At 37.2% G+C, this 21,237-nt stretch overlaps 1 protein-coding gene across 3 annotated transcripts in view; it reads right to left on the reverse strand.

Moving 5' to 3' along the window:
• The window catches only part of LOC107742620 (WW domain-containing oxidoreductase-like), a 236,604-nt gene that overhangs the window by 137,628 nt on the left and 77,739 nt on the right, over positions 1-21,237 (reverse strand). For 2 of the 3 annotated variants that reach the window (XM_016555664.1, XM_016555666.1), the window contains exon 7: positions 20,874-21,138. In XM_016555664.1, the coding sequence (XP_016411150.1) occupies positions 20,874-21,138 (265 nt within the window). Of the gene's footprint in view, positions 1-7,972; positions 8,532-20,873; positions 21,139-21,237 lie in introns of those variants that run through there. The other variant, XM_016555665.1, reaches the window with a different exon arrangement.

Genomic DNA, 21,237 nt, shown 5'->3' on the forward strand with positions numbered 1-21,237 from the left:
GGAAGACAAATAGATTTCCCTTCATTGCTGATCTATGAGCCATAATGTGTCCATTTCTGCACACACTATTATGACTACAGGCTGCCATTATCAGAACAGATGCACTGGCATTACTGTATCGGCACACACTTCATCCAATATGCATCCAATGAGTGTAAACACAGACCAGATCATTCATTTATGGTTGAAATGTGTCAGAAGTATGGAACTGGAACTGGAACTGGAATCGCAAAAATAACTGTTATCAAACAGGTTTCCTGAAAAAGGGCTGTATATATTCTGTACTAACTACGATAAATAAATAAATAAAAACATATAATGAAATGAATTATATGAACATAAATATCTCATTAAAATCGATTATGCACCAAAGTAAATAAAAAAATAAATATTTAACACCAAATAAAAATTCAGAGGATAAATATTATAAACAAAACGATAAAACAAATGAACAAAATCAATTCATATTTCTCAGCCATTTTTGCATCATTTAAGCAGAGATGTGAGTTTTAGTATGGTAGCAGAGTAACACTGGTGTAGTCCATCACAGTAACTATGGCCATCACTCTGAAGTACTGCACTCTCTTTAGGGTTTAAAATCCCAAGCAAGAAGAAATTACTTCTGAACATCTGAACAGCGAGGACGGGTCATTCATTTATGGTTGAAATGTGTCAGAAGTATGACGAACTGGAATCGCAAAAATAACTGTTATCAAACAGGTTTCCTGAAAAAGGGCTGTATATATTCTGTACTAACTACGATAAATAAATAAATAAAAACATATAATGAAATGAATTATATGAACATAAATATCTCATTAAAATCGATTATGCACCAAAGTAAATAAAAAAATAAATATTTAACACCAAATAAAAATTCAGAGGATAAATATTATAAACAAAACGATAAAACAAATGAACAAAATCAATTCATATTTCTCAGCCATTTTTGCATCATTTAAGCAGAGATGTGAGTTTTAGTATGGTAGCAGAGTAACACTGGTGTAGTCCATCACAGTAACTATGGCCATCACTCTGAAGTACTGCACTCTCTTTAGGGTTTAAAATCCCAAGCAAGAAGAAATTACTTCTGAACATCTGAACAGCGAGGACGGGCCACTCAGGATCCTGTTATCATAGACGGCAAAATGACTGTCTTGAACTGACCAGTGTGCACACGTCTGCCTTAGGAAGAGCCCTTCATGAAGGCATTCAGCGGCTCGCTTCCATTCACAAGCACTAGAAAAGCGTCTCCTTCCCGCAGTGCCCTTCAAGGGCACACAAACGCTGTTTGGAATTCACCCTTTGTCTCCACTTTCAACAGTAACCTATTATTTTAGCTTTTTCCTTTGAATAAGTGTCTCTCAATTAGATATTTTGATGCAGTGAGATTCAGATCAGTCTTTAATGTCTTTCTCTGTATTTTTAATGGTTTCTCAAGTCACAGGCGCAGGTGTGAATAAATGCGTCTCACTCGCTCTCTAAAGAGAGCCTCACGTCCAGTTTATCCACAGCAGAAAGAACCACAAACTATAACCGAATGGTGGATTTAATGAGGAAGCATTGAAGCGTCAGTAAGTAGCCTGAACCAAAATCTTTGGAGGACTGTATGAAGGGAAAAACAAAAATATATAAAACTTCTGGAAACATGAGATTTTAACCATTTATTACAAGAAAAGGTTACTTTTTAAAAAAATATGTATTTATTATTTTATCAATTAATTGTTATAATATCTTACTTAAAAATAAGCACTAAACAATTAAGAATATTTCAAACATATTTTAGCTATTTTCTGGTTCATATTTCTTTTTAGGACAGCGTTGTGTGTTGACAGGGCTTCAGTTAACCCATCATGCCCCCTACTGTTCAAAACCGGCACTAAGTTCATGCATGTTTTCTTATTTGAGTGCCTTGATGCAATTATCAAACATATTTAAATATAAATAATACTCATGTTCCAAACAATCAATAAAAAGAGAGTAAAAAAAATAAATAAAAATCACAGACACCTATTGCTCTCCAAATAAAAATGCATTTTTAGATAAGAAAGAAAGCCTGAAATGTGCAAATGAAATATATTTGGCCATCAAAAGCCTCTAGAAAATAAGAAGTGTAAAAAATGAAAGTGTTTGTGTGTATATTCTGCTTTGATGATTTCACTCTCTCCCTCTGGAGATGTTGGCATCCTTCCTGGCACGATTGCTCAGACGCATGCGGGTGTTTGGCACGACCCTGCCCTGAATCATGGCCGGCCCGTGCCATCTGACCGCGGGCCGCCACACAGACACATGGGCGCGGCGAGGGGGGCGGGGGTGCATCTGCTTGAACCCCAGGAGACGGAGGGCCCGAACTCTCGCTGGAAATGACCCCTCGCGCGCCTTCACCTTGAGAAAGCACTGACCTCCCGGCAGCCCACAGCTATTGCATTAGAGAGAGGGGCATCAGTCACCATCTAAACTCACACTCCGCCGCTCGCTATCCTTAAATAGCGGGAGAGAAATCGTGCAGAAAAAATCACATGAAATGTACCGAGCGCAGCGCTGGATTCGGCATCAAAGAACATCTAGTGCTCATCTTTTCCCTTCAATTAAACAACTTGCCTAAAATCTCAAAAGTCAAACTATGATGGCTTTGATCTCTGCAGCCAGAGAGAAGATTTGCTTTTAAAAGTTCTGCTAATAGTTTAAACGGTTTATGGAGGAATTCAAAAGTCATTTCAAATTCAACTGATTCCAATCACACTACTGGTAAAACGTTTAGAATAATTATGATTTTTTTTCTTTATGTTTTTGAAAGAAGTCTCTTCTGCTCATCGAGGCTGTTGTTATTAAATTCAAAATACAGTAAAAACAGTAATACTGTGAAACATTAGTACAATTTAAAATAACAATTTACTACTTTAATATATTTGAAACTTTTATTCCAGTGATGCAAAGCTGAATTTTCAATGTCACATGTTCCTTCAGAAATCCTTGTACCGTAATATGCTGACTTTCTGCTCACAAAAATATGTGTTTATTATCGGTTTTGAACGTTTTTGCTGGTTAATGTTATAAAGTACTATTTTAAAGTTTGGGGTAAGAAAGGAAGGAAGGAAAGAAAGAAAGAAAGAAAGAAAGTACTTTTATTCAACAAGGACACATTTAATTGATTAAAAGTGACAGTAAAGGTATTTATTATTTTACAAAATATTTCTGTTTAAATAAAAGCTGATCATCAAGGAATCTTGTAATACAATACAAATATATATCAAGGTTTCCACAAAAGTATTAAGGTGTTAATAATAAGAACCATTAATAATAATTGAGCACCAGTAACAATTAAAAACAACAACAACAAAAAATGAGCAGCAAATCAGCTTAAGATGATTTCTGGATTCTAGGATCATGTGATACTGGAGACTGAAGTAATGGCTGCAAAACAAAACACAACAAAACAAAACACAACAAAACACAATGAAACACAACAAAACAAAACAAAACACAACGAAAAACACAACGAAACAAAACACAACGAAACACAACAAAACAAAACAAAACACAACGAGAAACAACAAAACTAAACACAACAAAACAAAACACAATGAAAAACAACAAAACAAAACACAACGAAACACAACAAAACAAAACAAAACACAACAAAACACAACAAAACAAAACGAAACAAAACAAAACGAAATGAAACAAACGAAATGAAACAAAACAAAACAAAACAATAAATACATACACTGATTTTTTTTCTCACAAAAGAGAGCTTTTTAAATAATTAATGAAATAAGCAGCTTACACTGTTTTTAATTGACTTTGGACTAGGTAATGTTCTTCTGTATTTGGGAATAAAGGATTCCTGAAAGTGCTCTCTCTCTCTCTCTCTGGAGAGATCACTCAACAAAACAAAACACAATGAAAAACAACAAAACAAAACACAACGAAACAACAAAACAAAACAAAACACAACTAAACACAACAAAACAAAACGAAACAAAACAAAACGAAATGAAACAAAACGAAATGAAACAAAACAAAACAATAAATACATACACTGATTTTTTTTCTCACAAAAGAGAGCTTTTTAAATAATTAATGAAATAAGCAGCTTACACTGTTTTTAATTGACTTTGGACTAGGTAATGTTCTTCTGTATTTGTGAATAAAGGATTCCTGAAAGTGCTCTCTCTCTCTCTCTCTGGAGAGATCACTCACGCGAAGCTTCAAAAGAACATTTTGTTTGTTCAATACCAGAAACATCAATGACATTCCCAGATCATTAATTTCCGATCCAATCCGAGCGTAATGTATGGACATGGAGTGGCCTGTTCATGTCCAATAAAAGCTTTTCTTTACCACTTTATCTGATACATCCTCAAAGATCCACAACACAAAATATTAATGACCTCTGTCCCTGAAAGAGCCATTTCTCATGGAGACGGGGAGAACTGAAGACTGGCCACGTGCAGCAAAACCTGCGCACACAGTCAAGCTCAGTTTACAGAAAGAACTGAAGTGAGACACTGGGGAGTGAGACACTGGGGAACAGACACATGGTGGCAGAGCCATACTAAACGGCTTTGGATACGAGACATTCACTGGTACACAAGACTGTTCAAACACAATCTCAGAAGCCATTCAGAACAAGGAACCGACTGATGCAAATTGTAAACAAAAAAAGTTCTCTAAAAATTGCAAGTGCAGATGCAAAAATCAATTTATTTATTTGATTTATTGTTTTGTTGTGTTTAGTTTACATTTAGCTTATGTAAAGACAAGACAAGACAAACATTAGTTTTTTCTTTTTGTTTAGCTTTCTTGTTTTCTTTTGTTTTTATTTTCTTATTTTGTTATCTTGATTTGTTTAGTTTTCTTGTTTTATTTTTGTTGTTTTGTTTTCTTACTGTTCCTGTTTTGTTTGTTTGTTTGTTTTTGTGTGTGTGTTGTGCTTTATTTTGGTTTCGTTTGTTTTTCCTTCTTTATTTTTGTTTTGTTTTTCTTATTTAATGTTACTTTTTTTGTTTCTTTTTTTCCCAGATTTTTTTTTTTGTGTGTGTGTTTTGTGTTTGTTTCGATCGTTTTAAGTATAATCTAGTCTAGAGGTTGCGTTGTTGTTGTTGTTTTTTGTGTGGTTCAAATCAAGTTTGGTTCAAATAATTATTTTTAATTAACCAATTAAAATGGAAGCTGAAATTGATCTGTAATAATCACCATGCACCTTTGTTGAATTATTTACAAGCAAATTAGACAGAAACCAGTAAACACAACTCTACAATTATCTTCTCAAAAAATAGTTCTCATTAAATAAATCATATCCAATAAAATGTAATGCAATATTTGTGAGTAATGTGCTGTTACATTAGCGATATACAGTATACATGTACACATATGCACCACTAAATAAATACAAACTAATGATTATGAAATAGCTGATTAGTGAAGTTAGTTATTGAACAACTAGTTACAGACTCCTAGTAAGAAATCATAATTAACTATAGAAAACAACATAACATTTAGGCCTATAGAAAAACAACATAAGTCTTTGGAACGTCCCCATTCATATAGTGTGCAACTGTGTGTTTGTGTGCGTTTAACCCGTGTCTAACAGTAAGAGAACAGCACATGAATAGGTATGAATGCAGCTAATCATGTTTAAGTGTAAAGCCCAATCAATGCATGAATACATTAAGCAGGTGTAGTGGAGCAGGTTGGGTGGCCGCTGTAAGATGCATTGCACAGATGATTGGTCACAACGAGCCACGGAAACACGATCAATAGCAGATATAGTGTGTAAACCCAAGAGGAATGGCAAACACCAATGAGGCGGAGAGAATTTGTTTCACTTTCTCTGTATTGGCTGTGCCCTACACACAATATGTCACAATATGGAGATCTGTTTTTTATTATTATTATTATTTTTCTGGAGAACACAGAAAGGTAGTGTCTTTTCATGAAAAACGTTTTTTATGATGTAATGTGCTCATTAACATACGAGCGCCCACATTTACACATCTAAACACCTAGATGATGAATGACAGTTTAAGCTGTTTACAAAGGTCATTTGCATATAGAATTCTGTTTTAATAGATTATAATTGTTTTATTTATTATTATTATTAATAATAATAATAATTTAAATGTCACTGTAACAATGTGCCTTGGAAGATGGTATTTTAATGGATTCATGAGGAAGCAAAAATATGTATCACAAAAGTTATTACCAGCCAATTTTTTTTATAAATTAAAAAGGCAGCGGCAAAAAAGAGCATAGAGATGTTAGACAGAGTATACAGGTTTCAAAATGGGCAAAACAAGTAAAAAAGTAAAACAAACAAGAGAAAAGCAAATTAAATTAGATTAGATTAAATAAAAAAATACAAATGTACAAAAAAGAAGCCAAAATAAACATCCAGAAGTTAGATAAGCTTAAGATAAAATAGATATGTTGCAAAGTGGGCAGTAACTAACTAATTAACTAACTAACTAACCAAACAGAAACAATTAATTAAAAAGACATGCATAGATATGTTAGATATAGGGTTTTCAAGTGGGCAAACAAAAAAACTAAACAAACAAACAATCATTAGGATTATTCAAATTTCACTGTAACAATATGCCTTGAAAGAAGACATTTTAGTACATTCATGAGAAGGCAAAATGTGTATCACAAGAGTTTGGTCTATCACAGCATTCACTTTTTATGGAATAGTTAATTTCGAGTTCTCTTTTTTATGTTTGAACAATGTTTAAAGTGACTTTTTTTTAAATAGTCCTATGTGAACTCCTAAATGAACAATTTTTAAAATATATTTTCTGACTGCCACTGATAAGCATGAAAGATGCTCTTCACATTTAACATATCAGAAGGTTTAAGCTTGATTCTGTTCAGCAAAATGCACTCGATATTTCCAGCTCTCTCGATGGTTGTTTATTCAGGTCTTATTTGAGCACTCTGGAGGTCGAAGGTCAGCTCAATGATTCATGCACGAATAAGTGTGTCGACCAAACAGCATTAGATCACTTACAGTGACCTTTGTCCCCTCGCCATTACAATGAGAATTATGTAAAGTGATAATGCACATTAAAAGCATTCTGCTCTACAACGTGATTTGGCTCTTTAAAGCGAGCAGCTAGCTGGAAAACAGAGCTGTTACCTCTGATGTTTGGACCCTTTAATATTTATTCAACCGAGCTTAAAGCTTTTAAAAACAGAGTGTCAGTAAAAGCAGAGTTGATTTTTGATACCGATTGTTTGAAGAGAGTCTGCACAGTATGTTTGTGTTTTGTCTGCATTACAATTCACAGTGTTCTGAACTGTTTTTAACAAAAAGGGTTCGGTAGCCAAACGCGTGTATATAAATGTGTGTGTGTGTTTGTCAGAGTTATTGTAGTGCAAAACTAAGACTAAGAGTGAAATGAAATCTATTTAGATAAAAATAAACAAACAAAAAACTTAAACTACATAAAAACAAAAACAATGGTTGAATAACAAAACAAAATAAAAAATAAAATAAATTGAATAAAATCAAAAAGCAGCCAAAAATAGAAATGCATAGAGATGTTAGATAGACACAGGGTACAGATGTTTACAGATTGGATAAATAAATAAATACATTTAAAAAAGCAAAAACAAAAACAAAATCAAAAAACAAAAGAAACAAACACTAGAACACTGGATGGATGGATGGATGATAGAGATATGGATGGATGGATGGATGATAGAGATATGGATGGATGGATTGATGGATGGATGGATAGAGATATGGATGGATGGATAGAGATATGGATGGATAGATAGAGATATGGATGGATAGATAGAGATATGGATGGATAGATAGAGATATGGATGGATGGATGGATGGATAGAGATATGGATGGATAGATAGATATAGATATGGATGGATGGACGGATGGATAGAGATATGGATAGATAGATAGATAGATAGATAGATAGATAGAGATATGGATGGATGGATGGATGGATAGAGATATGGATGGATAGATAGATAGATAGATAGATAGATAGATTAAAAAAACATGCGTAAGATGTCAGATATGTATAGGGTAGATATGCTTTCAAGTGGGCAAACAAAACAGAACACCACCACAAAACAAAACAAGCAAGAACTAAAAACCAAACCAAAATCACTGGGTGTGCTAATGGTCTGTTAATACACAAAGTACAAGCTGTTATACACGCTGATCTTGCAATATTCCTGTTCACATGTACATTTGTTTGTCTTGCATGCAGAAATCTGACAGGAAGTGGCCCTTTCCTCAACCATGAATCTGCTTTCGTTCCCGTGGTCAAATACATTAGTGAATCTTAGTCTCAAAGCTCGCATCAGTCCAACAAAAACACAATCCAAGCTGAAATCCTCAGTTCTGATGCTCTCGGGGTGCAGAGGTGTTTCCAAGCAGGCAGACAGGAAGAGCCGGTCATTACCGATGTGAGACGCATGGATCTGCAGATGTATGGAGCTGATACCTTTCCCGATCATCCCTAACCTCCTCCCGCTTTTCCTCCAGAGAGCTGCTTACATGCTTTGAAAATAATTAGCAGTGGGAGAGTTATTGAGTGAGTGGCTGTGTTTAAGTGAAACTGATGAAATGGAGGTGTGTGTGCGGACGGCGAGTGTGTGTATAAGCATGCGCCCATGGGTCAAAGGTTAATCCCTATTGATTCAGCAGCAGTCTGCATACAGCACCGCTGGGAGACAGCCGCCTCTGTTGGCAATCAACTAGCACAAATACATGATAAATCTTACTGTCTGCGGCCACTGATCAGCGCAGGCAAAGCACAGCCGCTACAGACAGACTCCGGTAAACAGCCATCAGGCCCGCAGAAGCAAAAGCTACCCGTCAACTCCATCTGCTTCAGTCCAGGCTAAAGAACCGTCAGCATTAACTAGCGTGTGTGAGAATGTGACATAAGGTGTGCGAGTGTTCATGTGTGGTCTCCATCTGACATTAACACTTGCTGAGCGCCAAACGCAAGCAAAATTGGCTTTGATGAGCAAACAAAACGGTGCCGGCCAGTTTGTTTGTGACTTTTAAGGTATTTAAAGATAAATTTAAATGTAAAGATATTTGTTAAAAATAAAAACATTATGACACGTTTTTGTTTCTTATTTATTTATTTATTGTTTGTTTGTTTGTTTTATTTCCTTATTCATTTTTATTTTTGTTGCTTCATGTTTTGTTTTTCGTATTGTTTTTTTTATGTATTGTTGTGGCATGTTTGTGTTGTTATTTGTGTTTTGTAATTTTATGACCTACATTTTTTTGTTTTGTCTTCTGTTTTGAGTTTTGCTGTGTTTTTAGTTGTGTTTTGTATTATGACCTACGCTTTGTTTTGTTTAATTTTCTATTGTTTCATGTTGGTTTTCTTTTCTTTTCTTTTCTTTTTTGTGTTTTGGTTTTCCTGTTTTCAAATTTTTTTTTTTTTTTATGTGTGTGTGTGTTTTAGCTGGTTTGTTCTTTTGTTGTTTGCATTTTGTAATTATTTATGACCTGTGTTTTGTTTTGTTTTGTTTCTGTTTTGTTTCTTTTTTTGTTTATTTAAATAATTATTTTTTGTTTGTTTGTTTTGCTTTCTTTTTAGTTTAGTTTAGTTTTGTGTGTGTGTGTGTGTGTGTTTTCAGCTGGTTTGTTCTTTGTTGTATTTTCTAATTATATGTGACTTGTGTTTGTTTTGTTTCTCTGTTTTGTTTAGTTTTTTTTGTTTATTTATTTGAATATTTATTTATTTATTTGATGTTTGTTGTGTTTTGCTTTTTAGTTTAGATTTGTGTGTGTGGTGTGTGGTGTGTGTGTGTGTGTGTGTGTGTGTGACAGAGAGAGAGAGAGAGAGAGTGAGTGTGTCTGAGTGTCTAGTTCTGTTTTGTTTTATTGCTGTAAATCAATGAAAATCACTAATTTTAATGCATTTTATTGCTCACCCAGTCAAATCAAACAAGCCTCATAAGGCTGTGTTCAAAAACCTAAATTTAAATATGAGTTATAATAATAGTGATGCTTGACTTGGCAAACAAAAGCAGTTTTGTTGATAATAAAAGTGTTTAAATGTATTTCTTTAATTTTCACAATTTGTCCGTCATTGGCAGATAACTGAAAGTACTGTTTCAGTACTAAGTTGATTTCAGTACTGAAAGGAACATGCTATAAACACGTCATCATCTGACCGATGGGTGATCAATGTCGATGTCAAAGAAACAGGAACATCAATCTTCTGTAATATTATCAGCCTTATTTTGTCGAACAATTTCTAATTAACAATTACTCTCCCTTGTTATGAGGTGAACACAATCATGGATATTTAATAAACAGTGTCGAATAAAGTGGAGGGGTCACCGAAGGTCGCAGGTTCTCATTACGACTACGCCCGTCTGGAAAGAGTTCAGATGATCATTACAAACGAAATTAAGTGGTTACTTATTCACACAGAGCCAAACAAATGAGAGTAACCCGACAACACACAAAAGCCAATTAGAAAAATATTAATAGCAGCTTTGATAAAGCCATCTATACACAACTGGATTTGTGACGAAACGGCTCAGAATTTCATTTCAGGCCCAACGGTGTCTCTTTGGGACGGTTGGAGAAACATAATGTAATAATGTTTGCCAAATCAATAATAATTCTTCGTTTTTCCCTCTTAATCTTTTCACATCTCTGCTTTTCCCCCCTCAATATCATTCTGTCTCCCCTTTCTCTTCGTTTTATTTTCCGTTCTCCATTCACTACCCTCTTTCTCCGTTTTAACTCTCATTCGCTCTCTCCCATTCCCTCCCTCTCTAATCCGATCATGCAGGGAATAAGTGTATGCACCATGAACACATTTAATTTTCCCAGTTGGTTTTCAGCAGGCCTAGAGGTGTGCTTTAATAAGGATCAATGGCACTTTATCTAGGACAGGACCCACTTCACAGCATGCAAATTAAACACCAACACTTACAGAAGAAAGGGGGAAAAAAGGAAAAGAAATGGATTTAATTAAAAAAATGTAGAACCACAGGCTCTGGGAATTCAATTAAAGGATTTATGCAAAGGTTGGCTAGCTTTTGGTGTTGCAGTTACTGTTTGTATAATGAGCTTTTCATATTAAAAATCAATAGGTAATCTAGGGTGGAAGATCAACTGCTTACGTACATTTTTGAAATCAATTTGAAAAATAGTCCATCAGCCACATGTCACAAACAACAGGCCTCTATCAGGGTAGATATGGATCTGGAAGCCTGATTTTAGGGGGAGCAGTTGGGAATTCTGGGAAAAGGGGTGTTTTGAGAGGGGTTGGGGTTGCAAAGATGCCAGGTTTGAGAACCAAATAGGTTCGTGCCATATTTTTTCAAAGAAACCAAACATTGTGATTGTCGAGGTCATAGTCTAATCATTAGCACGTGTGCTCCAACACATTCATGAGGACAAAATTTCATGCCACTCATGCAAATTTAATCTCTTATGGAGCATAATTCATGTCATGACAGAATTACCAAATTTATGACTTTCCAACTTTCCGTAAAATGGTTGACCCTTATGAACATTCTGACCTTGTGTAAAAAAGCAGAGTTGTCATTACATTGTAATTACAGACTGTAATTGCATTATTAACATTACAATAAATCCAACATGACATTGCATTAATACTACTCCCCTTCTATTCATATAATTTCCTGCAATCTCTTCATTATACTTTGAATAAAAATGGCAAGGCCAACAACATGATGCAGCCCATAGTGAACCATCTCTGGCCAAAGCAAATAAAAGACCCCTGAAGAATTAATCGAAGCGACAGAATCCTCTCAAACATCATCAATGCACGTCACTGGAAGTCATCGTCTCATTCTGCTAGCATTCATGTGCTAGATCTGATGGTCTTCAGATGAACACGGAATTAGCTCAGCGCACTCAGATGGATGGGCCGCTGTGTGACTTTGACTGGGGGTCAAACCGGAATGACATGACAGCTCCTGGGCTCGCCTGAATGCTGCCTGCCTGCCTCTGATTGGTCCTTTATCGATTCCGACACATTCCTGGCCACATCGGCTGATCAAGCAATAAACTATTTGCTCGGTTTCCTAGTGCACAACGAGTCGCTCGCTCCAAACAGCTGCAAGCGTATGTACGTGTGTGGATGCCTCTAGACCCACACTTTATTTTAATGAAATGGTGTGTCTTGGTAGACTATAATCCTGGTAATAGGATTGAGTTGAGACACACATGTCAATACAAGCAAATGGGATTGTGTGCTTTTAGGTCTCAGATTGTCTTCCAGGCTCATAATAGGTAATGTAGGGGGAGGTGAGAGAGATGGAGAGAGAATGGAGAAACATCAAGCCAACATATCACTCAATTAGATTAAAGATTAAAGTCTATTTAAGGTCTGATGTTCAGTTCTAACCAGAGAGTTATGCAGGATGAGGCGTTGTGCTGTTTACATGCATAGTTCACACAGTCGGCTGCTCTAAACCTACTGTTCCAACGTTGGATCCAATTTACCTGCAGAAGGGCTGCAAAAGAGCATTCCTATGTGGTGTAATGTCTGATGGGCCATTTGTTGGAGTTCATCTGGACCTGTAGTCCCGGGTCCGCTTGAAAACTGGGGTCTGAGGTAAGTTCATGTGGACCCCAGAACAGTTCAAAGCAATCTGGCAGAAGTTAAGCACTACTGATAATGGATGTCTCAATGCTGCATGTCTTGTGCAGCAGATACACCTGTCAGCTGTTCTTTAGAAACAAGGGGACAAAATCATGAAAAGAGACTGGAAAGTCCCAAAGAGGTGGAATAAACGCTTGTTCAGACAAAGCAAAGCAATGTGAAAACTGTCGGGAAACGGTCATTAGCTCATTAGTAGAGACTCCATAACCTGAAATGGGTTTATCAGACAAAGGAGATATGCAAAATGTTCAGTGTTGGGGTGGCTCTAGGAACATGCTTGAGAACCACTGATCTAAAAGTCTTTCCCAACCCTGTTTTTGTAAACTTTTGATAAGTTCCTGTAAATTTACCAGATTTTTTTTTTTTTAATACCAGGTTTGAAACACTGTTCTAGATCAGATTTCCAAACCCTGTTTCTGGAGGCACCCCAACGCCACATATTTCCGAACTCTTCTTAATCAAACACACCTGGATCAACTCGTCAGCTCAGTAGATACTCCAAGACCTGAATTAAATGTGTCTGGTTGAAAAGGAATGGAAAATTTCCAGCAATTTTCCAGAAACTTTCTAGAATTTTTGGAAACTTTCAAGGATTTTTTTTTTTTTACTATCTGAAAATTTTGGAAATTTTTGGTAAGTTTCTGGAAATTTACCAGATTTTTTTGCCCCACTTGCAACCCTAAAGGAGACCTACTAATGGCGCTTTTCCACAGCGTGGTACGGCTCGGCTCGGCACGGCTCAGTACGGTACGACACGGCACGGCTCGGTAGGTACTGTACCCAGTGGAAAACCCCCCAAACGTGAACCGTACCGTACCGTGCCGTACCATGCAGTGGAAAAGCGCCATAAATGTGTGGATCTGGAAGCCTCCAGGACAGGTTTGAAAAACTCTGATCTAGAACAATGTTTTTCTAAACCCTGTTCCTGGAGGCACCCCAACTCCACATATTTCCGAACTCTTCTTAATCAACTCATCAGGGGTGCGTTTCTCAAAAGCAACTATGGTCGCAAGTTCCGTCGTTACCAATAGATTTCAATGGAACTAACTACCATAGTTAGCTAACGATGCTTTTGGGAAACGCACCCCAGTTCAGTAGATACTCCAAAACCTGTATTAGATGTGTCCGATAAAGGAGACTAGGGTTGCAAAGCGATGGTAAATTACCAGACATTTTCCAGAAACTTTTTAGAATTCTGAACATTTGGGAAATTTTCAGAAACTTTTGGTAAGTTCCTGGAAATAGGCCTGTCGCGATCATTAAATAACCGTCTAATCGCGATTATTGTGCTTTTTATAGGAGACAAGGGGGAGTCATACACCAAAAGAAACAGAAGAGCACCAGTTTGCTTTTCATGCACTGTATAGCCTATACAGGGCTCCAGACTCATTCTTCCCACTGGTCGCTCTTTTGCAACTAACTTTCTCAGCTGGTCGCACGAGCACATGATTTGGTCGCAATATTTGTTTTTTTTGTTTTTTGCACTACAACAAGGGATTATTCAATGCATGCTGATGAACTTTTATCATAGTTTATAGTTATATGGAAACGAAAGTGGTTAACATTCAACCCGTTCTTTATCATCAGTAGTATTATTTGTGATTTAAATTTTGTGAATGGGAGTTTCTCTTTTGCTGTGTTAAGCGCGGGCTTCGGATGCTTTCACTTTCGAATTCGCGATCTTGTTGTCAATGTTTTGCTTAAATACATCTACACACCTTTCATTTTTTTAAAGACTAAAACAAAAGATGGATTCATTGTTATTCTTAATCAAAAAGAATTTGGAATACTCTATGTAATCTTACACTGCCAAATAATAACTCGAAAAAGATTAAAAGATAACATCATAATTATTTACTGAACCCTTAAATTAATCAATTATATAATGAAAGCCATAAAAACAGACAATTAATCGTGATAATCGGCAAAGCCCCAAAACAGACAATTAATCGCAATAACCGTGACTATTATTAGACAATTAATCGTCAGCCAAATTTAATAATCGTGACAGCCCTACCTGGAAATTTACCAGATTTTTCCCCACCCCTTTGCAACCCTCAAGGAGACATACAAAATGTGTGGTTCTGGGGGGGGGGTCTAGAACAATGTTTCCAACCCTGTTCCTGGAAGCACCCCAACACCATGTATTTCCAAACTCTTCCAAATCAAACACACCTGGATCAACTCATCAGCTCAGAAGATACTCCAAGACCTGTATTCAATGTGTCTGATAAAGGAGACTAGGGTTGCAAAGGGATGGAACATTTCTGGTAAATTTCCAGAAACTTTCTAGAATTTTTGGAAACTTTCCAGGATTTTTTGGGAATTTTGAGGACAATTTCAGAAACTTTTGGTAAGTTCCTGGAAATTTACCAGATTTTTTTTCCCCACCCATTTGCAACCCTCAAGAAGATCTAACAAAATGTGTGGTTCTGGGGGTGCCTCCAGGACAGGTCTAAAAAACTCTGATCTAGAACAGTGTTTCCAAATCAAACAAACCTGGATCAACTATCTCTTTCTCTAGAGACTCCCAGATCTGAAATGGGTGGGTCAGATAAGCGAGACTGTGTACTGTTGGGGTGCCTCAAGTTACAGTGTTGGGAAACACTGATCAGGGAAAAACCCTTGAAAAAGAACAGGGATATTGTCAGATATATCCACAGGGCGAAAGTGGCTTTAGTGGCCATTAGATTTGATATACAAGTGGATCGTTCCAGGCCGATCGCTCCAGTAGAAGACAGCACAGCAGCCTGTACCGGAAAACATTCCGGCAGGCTGAGTGAAACGGTTCTCTTCTCAACCTGCAGGCCCTAATCACCAATTATGAGCCCATTAGGGCTGCTGGCAGCTCATTGTGTCCCGCCGCAGCGGAAGGGGCTCTGGGTGTAGACCTCTGCCCCACTTCGCTCCGCTCCACTGAGCGCCTGTCAGCCCCGGTTGCGCCGCTGCCGTGATAGGACCCATGTACAGGCACATAACAACACCTGACCTTACAACCGGTTACCGGGGGACACTCGCCACGCCGACAGGGCTCATCGCAGCGCGACAGCAGTGGGATAAATCTGAGCCACTCGGGGTGACGAGACTTCATTAGAGAAGAGAAAGAGAGAATGGGTAATGCCTCTGTAGTGTACTAATAGAAGCAGAGTCCTCGTTAGCCGAGCGTGAGGAAAGATCCATCAGCAGCATCTCCTCCTTTCGCTCGGCTTACAAGGGGACCGAGAGCGAGAGAGATTTAGACTCCCATAAGGAAGCACTGGCAGCAGTCTCGCAGCAGGCTGGCTAAATTATCTCACAGGCGAGAGGCGAGACACTTGCCAATGCACAGAGGAACTTGTTAAAGTCCCCCTTTTAGAGCAAACCGTCGGCTAATGTACGACTATTGGGCCATGGTCAAAAGTTCAGCCCCTGCATATGTAAAAAGGTAGCGGAGCGCCTGAGGCAGAATCCTGGGGAAAATAATTGCGCTAAACTGCTGAAAACGCGCCGGACTTGATCCCAATGAAGCGGGGGAAGGTGGGGTGCTGATTGGGCGGCTGTGATTTTCCCAGCAGCTTCATGTCCCAAAGCATCAAGCAGCTATTAGATGCCACAATACCCAGCCGTCTAAGAAATGTCAAACCAAACATGCTAAAACAGCTGTTTGACTACACAAATGAAAAGGTTACAGAGGCTTCGGGGACCTACAGTACTTCACATAAAACCACATAGGAAGTATCAAAAATGACCTTTTTTTGACATTGAGCAAAAATATCTAACGCACATAAAGCATTAGGGATCTAATAAAAACAACATTTCTTGGAAAAATAACAACATTTGTTTACGAAAATTAGTTATTGGGGAATTTTTGGATTTGGATTTCTGAGCAAGTAACGTCAATTGCAGTGTTTTGTTGTTTCTAAACCTATTTTAGTAAGTCATTGTATTAAATTCAATGCTACTACAATACAGTATATTTTAGTTGCAAATGACTTTCTCATCAAAATGATTCCAATGGCAGACAGTGTTGGGAAGGTTACTTTGGAAATGGAATAGGTTACAGATTACAGGTTACCCTATTTAAAAGGTAATAAGTACTGTAACTATTTCAATTATTTTATTAAAGCAATGTAACTAATTACATTTGATTTCCTTTTTGATTACTTTTCTAAATTTCTAGAGAATGTTTTCAACTGTTAATCATTTTTTGCTGCTTTTCAACTGTTAATCATCAACACTGATTACAGTCAGACTTTCAAAATCACTTAAATTAAAATTATAATAATTTAATTTGAAAGCGCAACCACCACAAAATGTAGTTACACATTTAGTTACACATTAGTTACATTTATTTTGTAATTAAATTACATAATTCCGTTACATGTAACTAGTTACTCCGCAACACTGCTGGCAGATTTGACAAATTTGGTTGGTTATAAATTGTATCCTAAATGGTACAGTAAAATCCTCAGTGGTGAGTTTAGTCAATGCAATGATGCATTTTATCCCTGCTTCTCGCTGACAGGACGTCTGTATGCCAGGACAGATCAGTACCGTCATTCTGCTCAGCACAAGAGACCACTTGATTACTATGAAGAGAAAATGACTCCACTCTTATCGAAGCTAAACACATCTGGAGATCAGCATGGGCCTAATGTACAACTGCAGGCCACAAAGAGAGCAAGAGAGATGCATGGCAGAACATATCTGATGTACAGATTATAGATGAAAACAGTCGTGAGAGTTACAGTCAGATATCAGTCCTGCCTCTTTCCCAATGATTTTTTATCAACTCAGCAAAACTGAAAATTATCTACACATTACAAGATGAGATGATGATATTCGGTTTTATGAATTACACTGCAACATCCTCTGCATTTTAAAATGGCATCTGCCATCTTATTGTTATTTTGTTTTAATCTCAATGAGTTAAACAAATAACAATGATAATAAATCGATTCATTAATTATTATTGTGATGCATCTATGCATTAAACTAAATGGAAGTGTCCCACTCAGATGCAATAAAACAGCAAAATAAGAGGTTTTATTCTAGATTTGCGCAGTTATAAATCACCTACAGCTTCTTGGAGAAGACAAAGGTGTTTTCCTGAGCTTGGGTGTAATATCGTTCCAGGCTCTTCCTGTCAACATTCTGCAGAGCTTTGCAACCTTGAACAATTTCCCAGCATCCCATATGAGACTGCAAGCAATTAAAACGATACCATCTTCATAACCAATAAATAAAATAACAGCACTGTTTTGTGTTAAGTTCACTAATATTTCTTCTTTACATGCTCAAAACTATAAAATGTTAAACAAGGTCTCATCAACAGACAACAGACAAAGGACAAAAAAAAAAAACAATCCCTCAAATTAACAAATCCCGGTTCAGAAACAGCAGCAGACTTTCCATGCAGTGAAAAGCCTTGATCCACACCGACGTCTATCAAACATGACTGACAGCTGGAGAAATGAGCGGTTTTGAGTTACGACTGGGCCGCGCGCATAAACTTCTGACATATTCATACCCATCTCTTTAATACATAATCAGCTCAGCTGAAATACTCAAAACCTGCCTTCAGAGTTTTCAACCAAAATTAAAACAAAGAATACATCAAATGCATTGTGTGGCCTAAAGCATATCAGAAGCGGAAGGAAATGCTTCAGGTGCGAGACAGGCAGATACTTTATGATTTATGAGGATGTTGAATTTTATAGTTTGTCTCTGTAAGTGTATGTGACTCACCTCTTCGGGCTAAAATGGGAGAGTGTTGCCTACAGGAAGAGCTGCCCGCCTGATTTATGCGGCGCTGGGCTATACGAGCAGCGCTACGGCAGCGTGACACACACACACACACTCACGCTAACTACAGGCGATTCCTGTATAGAACCCAAAAACATGCTAGTGAAACTTTCTTGGACTACAAAAATTCAAGCACCAACCACTGTACCTGAAAAAAGTCACTTGAAATGAGGAAAACAATCATATAGGTGAAAGACAAAAAACACAATAGCTTTGTTCTTCACTCTAGCAAGCTGGTCCCCAATGAAAAGGCCAATGCAAAAGGCAGCATAGTTACACTTTAAGATATCTTTGGCTAGGGGTGCTCCGATTGATCGGCTACCGATCACTATCGGCCGATAATCGGGGATTATTATCGATAATAATTTGGGATGTTTGATCTCATAAACCGATCTCAAGCTGATGACGCTGCCGTGAGAGGTTTGGCACGACATGCAGTGGCACCGTCTCAGTCTCTGTCCGGCACGGGTGAAATAATTATAATGCTGAAGGTGAGGTACAGTTCATATTTCTTCATTAAATAACTTATAAAGTAGCTAATTTGAAAACTTTCTGTGAGACATAATTTCACAAACAGCGTGAGTGAATCACTGCACACTCTCTCTCTTTCTCTCTTAAAATGCGCAAATGGATTCAAATCAAATCGCGTCTGGCTATAAGTGAGCTGCACAGTTAACACAGGAATTGTCACTTTCACAATCGAGGCAGTGTTGCATCGCCACTAAAGTTTATAAATTGCATTTCTTTTTTAATTCTTGCCAGTGTTTAAACCATTCAGCACTCACGTGCACTCACGCGCTCTCATGCACACGCGCAGCGCACACACATAACGCTTCACACACACTCCGTTTGCAGTGCGTATGCGGTACGTATTTTTTCCGCGCTCATGTTAACGGATTAATGCGTTCACTGCTCACGGTTGCAGTTAGGCAGTGCGTTCCAGGAGCGGTGTGTCTGCAGCAGTGCAGCGATTGTTTCCACACCGAGTTTGCTGCACGCGCTGAATTAAAGTGACTGTGCATTGTTTGCGGTAAATATGAAAACGAAAATGTATTACGCCATAAATACATATAATTAAAGTCTACTGTGTTTCACAGTCAACACACATGGCTTGTTGGCTAATTTTAAAGGAAAATAGCACTTTTAGATAAACAAGGCAATAATAGGTAGGAAAACAAAGTTTTTTATGAACCACAGGATTGCTTGTAATAAAGATTTAAATGCAAAAGAAAAGGCAGTAGAGCTGAGTGTTTCTGTCAGTGGTAAAAAATAAATAAAATGATAAAAAATAAGGCTTTAAATAGATCGGTATCGGTGATCGTATCGGCAGATACTGCTTTCTGTGATCGGCCTCAAAAATCCTGATCGGAGCACCCCTATCTTTGGCCAAATTGTAAGACAGCATCACATGTTTTCATCCAGAAAGGGAATACCAGAACATTGTGACAAGCTCAGTGTAAAGAAATTAAGTCGAGAGAATTATAAGTAATATATAAAATTTATAAATATATTCAATAATTACAGATGCGCAATATATATCGGTACCATATCGGTTATCTGCCAATATTAGATTTATTTATTTAATAGCACAAATAACTCAATAACCTTTACCATTGATAAATAACCCCAAAATTGACAGATTTTTCACACTGTACTGTAAAATGTAACTTGCAACATTTAAAACAACTGGATTTTTATTATTTTTTGTTTGTTTGTTTATTATTTTAAGTTTAGTTTTTATTTATTTAGACAAAATAGTATATAATTTTTAAAGCCATTTCTTGGCTATTGGTCATAGCATTAAATAAAAAATTAATAAATAAACAAACAAACAAACAAGTTTATCGGTATCAGGCAAAATTTTTATATCGGTGCATCTCTAATAATAATATATTTAATGCAATACCAGAAAATATCATCAAAAACACTTAAATTAAAAATGTTTAATTAGAAATGTTCTATTACACCCAGCATAGTTTTATGCTTCTTAGGGGCTATTCATAAAATAACACGTTTTTGCATTCTACTGCGCTGCTTTTCCATTGTTTTCGATGTAAACATGCTCTAGACAAATGCCTTGCATCTCGTACATAGTTCAAAAAATGTGCACATAAAGCTTTTGTGATTCCATTGCACTGCATCTCATGTTTTTAAATTCAAAAATTGCACTGTGTAAGCAACCATTCAGAGTGTTGTGTTAGCTTAGCATTAGCATAGCAACATACTAACATCAAACTCTACTCAAAATAGCTGCATATCAAGTGAACCGTATGCTTCACATGAAGACAGTTAACTGTGTGACGTGTTGTTGATGCCTATGAACGTAAGTTCAAAATCGGTTGCCATTTCAGTTATGATGCTAAAGTAGCATAAAACTCAAAACTCATGAACATACTCAACCTTCACACTAAATCAAGCGAAAGAGGGCAATCTCTTGCTCTTACCATAGACTTGGTAAAGGGTCGTGCGAAGGTGAAGAGCAGGGTCATGAGCCACCAGCTGCGGTGGATGGAGGTGTACATCATGTTCCCAGGATGTAGTGCGTTACAGGTGACGCCGTGGGGCGACATGCGGCGGTGCAGCTCGCTGGAGAAGAGGATGTTGCAGAGTTTGGCACGGTTGTAGGCTAGCATTGACCAGTACTTCTTCTGCGGAGGTGAAAGCAGGTTCAGCTCCACCTTCCCACACGAGTCCACCAGATCTGTGAACCTTCACAAACAACAACAACGAGCAGTTCATATTAAAATCAAAATTGAAGACACAAAGATATTTTGAGAAATGTCTCTTTTGTTTGTTTTGTGTTTTAAT

This window comes from Sinocyclocheilus rhinocerous, unplaced genomic scaffold (assembly GCF_001515625.1).
Source record: "Sinocyclocheilus rhinocerous isolate Xijiao unplaced genomic scaffold, SAMN03320098_v1.1 scaffold1398, whole genome shotgun sequence".
In the NCBI taxonomy this organism is placed as follows: Eukaryota; Metazoa; Chordata; class Actinopteri; order Cypriniformes; family Cyprinidae; genus Sinocyclocheilus; species Sinocyclocheilus rhinocerous.